Genomic DNA, 8,647 nt, shown 5'->3' on the forward strand with positions numbered 1-8,647 from the left:
AATCTTATATAAACAACAGTGTCCAACACAATCTGATTGTTTGTGGGCAAGAGTTTTTGTGCAAGCGGGGTGGGGGAATCAGTGAAAGGGCAATGGTGGTGGTTCAGACTTTTGAATGTCTGAGGTGGGGTGGGGGTTCAGAAGGAAGAGGGGAATGCAGGTCTGGAGTTTATGTGTGTGTGAGAGTCGAGAGGGACAGACCAGGGAGAAAGTTCAGCATCCTGACAGCCTGATCGATAAAGCTGTCTCTCAGTCTGCTGGTTCTAGCCCGGATGCTCTTCAGTCTCCTTCCTGATGGCAGCAAAACGAAAAACGGATGAGTTGGACGGATAAGTGGAGTCACCTGTAAACAACCTGAGACGTTTCCAGTGTGGGGAAAGTCTAGTAGCGGGGTTCGCTGATGGTAAATCCTTCCGAAGCGGTCTGCAGTTCATTAGTGTAATTTGTAGCTCTTTCATGTATGAAAAGTTTGTGGATTTTGTGGACTGTTTTGTTGGGGCAGAGAGCCGTCGCTGCATGTGTCTGTGCCGCCCTCCTGAAAAAGGAGTCCTTTTTGGCTGGACTACTCTAAGTCATTATTATCAGTATGTCCTAAAAACTTCCTTCTTCACCTTCAGTTGATCCAAAATGCTGCAACAAGAGTACTGACAGCAAGTAGAAAATGAGAGTATATTTCCCCTATACAGGCTTCTCTTTATTGGCTCCCTGTTAAATCCAGTATTGAATTTAAAATCCTGCTCCTCACATATGAAGTCTTGTATAATCAGTCCTCACCTTATGTTAAAGATCTTATAGTACCATATCACCTCAACAGAGCACTTTGGCTTACTTGTGGTTCCTAGATTATTTAAAAGTAGAAAGACCTTCAGCATTCAGGAGTCTCTCCTGTGGAACCAACTCCCAGCTTGTATTTGGGAGACAGATACCCTTCTCGACTTTAAAGATTAGGCTTAAAACTTTCCTTTTTGCCAAAGCTAGGGCTGGATCAGGTGACCCCGAATCCACCCTTAGTTATGCCACTCTTAGTGAATAGACTTAGGATGCAGGGGGCTTCTCATGATGCACTGTTTCTGCTGGATGTTTCTCCTGGTTAAAAGGGAATTTCCTTTCCACTGTCACAAAAGTACTTGGGGTTTGTTTGATTGTAAAGTTTTCTCTGTGTCATGGTCCGGGTGTGTGCTGGATTTTCCCAGCGTGCTGGTGATTCCACTTACGGGCGGAGCCAGCACTCAGAAACACTCATGGCTAGAACATCAACTTACCCTTGTTGGTGAAGGCCTCACAGTCATAGGGCCTCATCATAGTTAAACTCAGTACTAACCTCTTTTTCCTCTGCTCTCAGTAGTCTGTCGGATGCCAGTGCTTCACCGCCATAAACCTGTCTTCATACAGCCGCTGGTCCGCTCGTAGCTTCTTCGTTTCACCCAACTGCCTGCCCTGTGCCCAGCTTCGCTCTAATTCTTCTCTCCCTCATCTTTAGTGACTCTGAGAGCCCCGCTTTGCAATCCTGACTTGCCCCGCAGTACATGGTTCCTGCTCTGGAAAATACCCTGTGTCGGGTTCCCTAACTACTGCCCCTGCCAGCAAGAGACTAGTTCACTGGACTCTCCCACAGCACATAAAGTGTCATTCTTGTTCACAGTTCATGCTCATGGTTTATATTGTTGTTTCTCTCTTAGCGCTGTCTAGTTAAATCATAGTATAGACTTGTTCATAGCATAACATAGGAATGTTTGAGTTGTTTTCATAGTGTTAGTGTTTGGCACTCCACAGAACGTATTGTGAATATTTTCATAGCGTAACTCTAGTGACCTGTTCTCCTCATTATCGTTCAAGTTCATAGTTTATTCTAGCATTTGTTTTTTAATTTCCTCCAGAGATTTTTTAGTGCCTCTCACTCTTAGTGCATGGTTTGTGTCTTTTTTGCGTTCAACTATTCCCCACTGTGTGTCACATCTTGTTTGCTGTAATAAACAATCGCGTTACATTTACACTCCGCGTGTCCGAGTGTTGTCTGCACCTGAGTTCATTCATCTGTGTTGGCCACCCAGCAGTGACACTCTGTATAATTGTAATCTTTACCTTACAATATTAAGCGCCTTGAGAGGATTGTTGTTGTGATTTAGAGCTACATGAATATAACTGAATTGAATTGGGTGCCTGTTTTGTAGATTTTCACCCACTCTGAAACACATTCTGACAACTCGCAGCATAATGGCACACAGCCATTATGCTGTGTGCCATTGAACTCAATTTTTTATATATAAAAAACTGAGTTCAATTAAACTCAATTTTTATATATAATTACTTTAAGGCACTTTATATTGAAAGGTAAAGACCCTACAGCAATACAGAGAAACCAAGAGTCAGGTGTGTCCCCCCCCCTTATTTTTTTAAAAAGAAAAACTGCACTTTATATTAATTTTTTTTTTTATTATTTAAAGACAATACCATTTTGAAAAAATACTTCATGTACTTAAAAAAGTACTTTATTTTAAAGGCTGCCCAATTTTGGCCGGGGATATTATTTTTGTTTCTATGTTTTGAATTGAAATGCAGTTTAAATTTTTTTTTGCCCCAGAAATTAAAAGAGCTTGAGTTTACGATATTCATGTCCATGTCTATTATTTGATTCTGTCGCCCTCTAAAACCCTTTTAAATTAAAAAAACAAACAAACAGTTGCGCGTTGGGGCAAATTTTCTTGTGCGATTAAATGTGATTAATCAAGGTTAATTAATTAGAAAGCCACTAATTAATTAGATAATTTTTTAATGGAGTCCCCCTAGCAATAACTTTTTTACTTTACATTTTTTGAGTAATGTTCACAACAAAGAGGGAAAATATCTCCAACATACACAAACATTTGAACACTCAGCATGTAATTATTTTTGCATGAATGTAATGTCTTTGATATGCTGCTTAGAGATCACGTTGACAATGAGCTAATGAGAATCGATAATGGAATCGTAATCGCTAAATTCTTATCATTCTTATCACTCTTATCCTTGAGGAAGACAGTACACACTCACAGACACAAACCAGCTGGGATGAAATTCCCCATTTACATAAACTCTATGACAAAATAGTTCCCTCATAACTTTAACTGAAAATTTGGTTGCTTGTATAAAACACAGTTCAATTTAAATCACTTAATTTCCTTTACAGTTCCACTTTCATTGTATTGTGTTGAGTTTTGACTAAATTATTATGTCAGTAATGATTTAGTGCTATGTCTGATGCAACATAGCCACCACACAAGTTACATCAGCTCACTGATGTAACATAGGCACTGATGTTACATCAGCTCACTGATGGATGGCATAAACTCAATTCAATTTATGAGCATGTGACACACATATCTGAATTTCTACGGTCACATAGACATAAAATATAAATACCACAACTGTCACACTACAACATTCTTTGCTGCATTGTGTGCTTGATCGACTTCTTTTATGTAGTCTGCTCTTTTTATGTTTAGGGAAACAAATATTTGCAATGGGATCAGAAGACCAAGCCACTACCATGTTTAATAACACATTTGTTCGCCCTGCAAAATTTTATATCAGTGGATTTTCCAACATCCCTCATATTAGGTATTTCTATGTCTTCCTGTGTTTTGTCTACATCATGACTGTTTTGGGGAACGGTTTTCTTCTCTTAGTTATTTGGCTGGTGAAGACTCTTCATACTCCTAAATACATGATTGTGTTCAACATGGCTTTGACAGATTTGTGTGGAAGCACAGCTCTCATCCCAAAAGTCTTAGATACTTTTCTGTTTGACAGGAGATACATCATCTATGATGCCTGTTTAAGTTATATGTTCTTTGTTATGTTCTTTGGAAGTGTGCAGTCATGGACACTTGTCATTATGGCATATGACAGACTTATAGCCATTTGTCTCCCTTTAAGGTATCATAATATTGTGACTGAAACATCAATTACTGCAATTCTGCTTTTTGTATGGTGTTTTTTTGTAATTGCAATAGCAACCATGATTGGGCTTCTTAATCGTCTTTCATTTTGTAGATCTTTAGTAATAAACAGCTTTTTTTGTGATCATGGGCCAACCTTTCGTCTAGCTTGTAATGATACAACTGTAAATTTCAACCTGGTAATTTCCCTAATCATTATAATTCTCATCATTCCCCTAGCATTTATAATGGCCACATATATCTGTATTTCCATAGCAGTGAGCAGGACTGCATTCAGAGAGAAACGACTCAGAGCGTTAAAAACTTGTACTTCTCACCTGATCCTTGTTGCTATTTTCTTCCTACCATGGACAGGTACTAATCTAGCTGCAGTCACTTCCTACATTCATCCTAATGCCAGAATGATAAATTCTGCATTGACCCACACCATACCACCTTTGCTCAATCCCATTATATATGCTTTAAAGACAGAAGAAGTGATGAATGCTATCAAGAAGCTTTGCAAAAGACATTATCTTAGTAACAAGAAAAAAAGAAAAACATAAAGGAATGCTAAAGCAGAATAGAGTTTCTTTGTTTTGAAATATCTTATTCATAAGTATTGCAATGAATTAGCTGCACCTTAATCCACTAAAAACAGCTTTCCATTGCAGAAGCAAAATTTGAAATAGATGTGGACTGTTGTTGTAGCTATACACAAGTTAAATTTAATCTAAATATTGAAAAGCATGAAACCCTCTTCACTTTTTCCCCCTGTGTGTTAAAAAAGGATCAAGCTAAATTTTGTTTTACCTCTGAATTCTTGCAAAACATCAACTACTGGCTTCTGTTATCTAAGTACATCAATGTGTAATGAAAATTTTTGAAAACATAAATGTAGCTTTTTAAAGTAAAGAAACAAGAATATTTTCAAAACATTTTTCACCACAAAGTTGCTTTGCTTTTTTGTAATGCCTGCATTTATTACAGTTAATGTTTCACAAAGAAAAACTTTAAAGGAGATGTCAAACAATGTATATACGTCTGATAGTGTGGTTTTTTTGGGCACATGGGGAAAAGTGCAGAAGCAGTGGACAAGTTGAAAATATAATGGAGACAAAGGTGTAATAGTTTTTAATCAAGATTATGCAAATGGGAGTGACTATTGTGGTGAAATATTTAGAAATACACCTTTAAGTCTGTAAGTGGCTCATTTTTGTTATCAAAAGGTATTAGACTTTAAGACTACTACGGCACCTAAGCATGAAAATGTGTTCAGTGTTTGTTCAGATGTGTTAAATTGATTGGTGGGAAGCAACAAAGTACAAATACTTAATGCTACAGGTATCTGTACTTCAGTATGTTTTTCTTATCTTTTAACTTTGACTCCTTACAATGTAACACAAATATTTCTACTTTCTCTTCCTTACATTTTAGAGCAGACTTGTTACTTATAATATGAAGGAGGTTTTTATTTTCCATCAGTGCACACCATCAAACATCAAACCGATTTGAGCCTAAATGGAGGGAACAATAACACATCGAAGACAGTCCTACTGTTGTATCTGTCACCAGGGCTTATCGCATCCAAAAAGATGAAAGAAGGTGAAAACATTTGATTTATGCATAATTTAAGGCACTGTGCCCAGGGTTAAATTTGGGCAGAATGATCTAGAAGTGTTTTTTGGTGCAGATGCCCATAAGTAGCCACTTAGCAGGCAGTGTCAGCATTCAAGAACTGAGGCATTTTCAGCTGTGTAAGCAGGGTAAGTGAGGTTTTGGGCTGGGAGGGTGCACTGCATTCTGACATAATGGAACACCAAGCCAGTGCTGGAAGCTTGTGGTTGAAGAGGTGTGCCGACAAGAGCAGGAGGAGAATTGTGCATTGGCAGTCTCCCAAGCAAAGCAGGGAAAATGATTGAGATGGGGCGGGATTGAGAAGAGGGCATTTTTGTTGAAATACATGGATGTGCAACAAATCACCTTAATTAATTGAGCCACATTTGGTGTTCATCCCCAACCAATCTCAACCAGTTTTACACTGAGTATCTCGTGCTTGTCTTGCTAGACCTCAGTGCAGCGTTCAATGCTGTTGATCATAGTATTTTATTACAGTGATTAGAGCATGGTTAAAGATAGATAGATGCTTCAGTGGTTTGACTCATATCAGTCTAATAGACTCCAATTTGTTCGTGTTAGGGAGAGTCCTCTTCACACATACAATTATGAAGATCAAATCAAATCAATTTATTTACATAGCACTTTTCACAGGATAAAAACCACAAAGTGCTTCACAGTAATATAAAACAGAAATATATAAAATACTGTGGAGGTAAGCATGGACGACACAGAGCTTTCAGTTCTCACTCCTTCTTTATTCCTCTCCAACATCATCGCGCCACAAAACATAGGAACACACTTCCTCAACACTGGGTGTGACTGGAGCCCTCTAGTGGTCCACCACAATACGTTAATAAACAAACATACAGCACAAATCTAATTAAAAGCCAATCTAAATAAATGAGTCTTAAGCTGCTTTTTAAAAGAATAAATACAATCAAGGCAAAGTAATGATGGAGGGAGAGCACTCCACAACCTGGGGTAGAGCCACCGCTCTAAAAGGTCTATCACCTCTGGTCTTAAAACGAGTTTGTGGGACTACCAACAGCCGTTGATTAGATGATCTCAGGCTGCGAGAGGGAGCGTGGGGTTCTAAAAGATCAGAAATGTAGGCAGGGGCATCACAATTCAAAGCTTTAAAAGTCAGTACCAAGATTTTAAAATGAATTCTAAAATGTACTGGAAGCCAGTGTAATGAACGTAACACTGGTGTAATGTGCTCTCTTTTTCGTGTCTTATTTAAAAGCCTTGCAGCAGCATTCTGGACTAACTGGAGACAGTCAAGATTCCTTTTGCTCAAACAAAGAAAAAGACTGTTACAATAATCTAAGCGAGATGAAATAAAAGCATGAATAACCGTTTCTAACTCAGATTTAGACAGCGAAGTTCGCAGTTTGGAGATGTTTCTTAGCTGAAAAAGGCAATTACTAATCAACTGGCGAGAGTGTTGTTCTAGGGACATGGCAGAATCAAAGATCACACCAAGGTACCTGAGGCTCGGGTGAACAGATGAGCCAAGAGAACCAAGATGCTGTTTGATTAGAGATATCTGGTTGTTGGGGGCAATAATTAATGTTTCTGACTTTTCAGAGTTCAATTGTAAGTAGTTGTCATGAAGCCACTGTTCCACAGGGGTTTGGTGCTAGGACCAATTCTGTTAAAATTATACAGTGGTCCTTCGCTATAATGCCTTTTGCGGCCTCACTGTTTCACAGATTTTTTTTTGTGCATTTTTGCATGCTTTTTTTCTTTTTCTTTTTTTTTTTTACAGCGCATTGTGTTCTGCATCCAATCTCCTCCATGTCGTGTCTTCTGTACAGTACAAAATGCTTTCAGCTTGTCAAATTTACATAAATCTTCGATCGCTAGCAGTGTGACTCTGAAGCGCTGTATTGTATGTTTGTAAGTTTTCACCCCAACAAACACAACAATGTCGACAAAATGTTTTGCACCATCAAAGGCACCTGCGGTAGCACCCAAAAGATGCCAACCATTGCACAAAAAGTTGGACTTCTGGACATGCCAAAAGAAGGCAGAAGTTACCGTATTCTGAGGGTAACTGGAAACATTAAGTCCAAATGTACCATGTCCATCACATCCATAGCTGAAGCTGCTGCTCTGAGCTGTGGCCACAAGGTGGTTCATGCCTGTCGTATTGGTAACCCCCGAATCAGATGGTCGACATCAGAGATGAAGGGAACCATCGAGCTGAGGAAGGAGTCCGATCAGGCTTGGTTAGCCTGTGGGACCTCGGAGGCAGCCGATAAATCCAGACAGTGAATGAATTTAAAATCCTACTCTTCCCTTTTAAGGTTTTGTATATTCATTCCTCATCTCACCCCAATTGAGCTCTTTGCTCTCAGACTGCTGGCTTACTTATGGGTCCTGGAATATTTAAAAGTAGGATGGGAGGTAGAGGCTTCAACTTCTAGCCTATTGGGTAGGCTAGAACATTTTATAGGAGTTAGGGGAAACACATTATCATGGCTGAGATCCTACCTGTCTGGGAGATCCCAGACTATTAGTTTTAAAAATGATCTCTCTGAGACTTGTTTTGTGAGACATGGGGTCCCTCCGGACTCTGTACTTGGCCCATTGCTGTTTTCTCTGTATCTGCTGCCTCTTGGTCTTCTCCTACATTCTTTTAATGTAACCTTTCACTGTTACGCTGATGACCTGCAGCTTTATGTTCCTTTTTTTTGTAATTAAAGATTTTATTATTTTGAACAATTAAGAAAACCATAACATAACAACCCAAAACAACAAAAAACACACTCAGTGAAGAAAAATAAATAAATTTAAAAAAAGGAAATAAATAAATAGATAAACTATTGCACACACAGTTAATTCTTAATTCATACTGTATCTCACATTGTCTTCATGTTGTAGGCCCATATAAACAAAAAAAACTGTCCCATTGTTCTGTTAGAGTCTCTGTCTTGCTGCTCAATCTTCCCAGCATTTTCTCACATGCGGCATTTTCAGTCATTTTCTCCTTCCACTTTTTTAGGGTTGGAGTCCGAGGCTCTTTCCAAAGTGTTAAAATGAGATGAACACACGTCACAATCCCAGTGTTTAACACTCTAAAGCCTGCTTTATCTAACTTTGGC

At 38.8% G+C, this 8,647-nt stretch overlaps 1 protein-coding gene across 1 annotated transcript; it reads left to right on the forward strand.

Moving 5' to 3' along the window:
* Window positions 1-3,499: 3,499 nt before the first annotated feature.
* Window positions 3,500-4,483, forward strand: LOC116334019 (olfactory receptor 146-like). Its single transcript, XM_031757317.2, has one exon. The coding sequence runs from the start codon at window positions 3,500-3,502 to the stop codon at window positions 4,481-4,483; it is 984 nt and encodes a 327-aa protein (XP_031613177.2).
* Window positions 4,484-8,647: the final 4,164 nt, after the last annotated feature.

Source organism: Oreochromis aureus, linkage group 10 (assembly GCF_013358895.1).
Source record: "Oreochromis aureus strain Israel breed Guangdong linkage group 10, ZZ_aureus, whole genome shotgun sequence".
NCBI lineage: Eukaryota > Metazoa > Chordata > Actinopteri > Cichliformes > Cichlidae > Oreochromis > Oreochromis aureus.

Coding starts and splice junctions, on each gene's coding strand:
- LOC116334019 (XM_031757317.2), top strand. CDS start 3,500: ATGGGATCAGAAGACCAAGCCACTACCATGTTTAATAACACATTTGTT.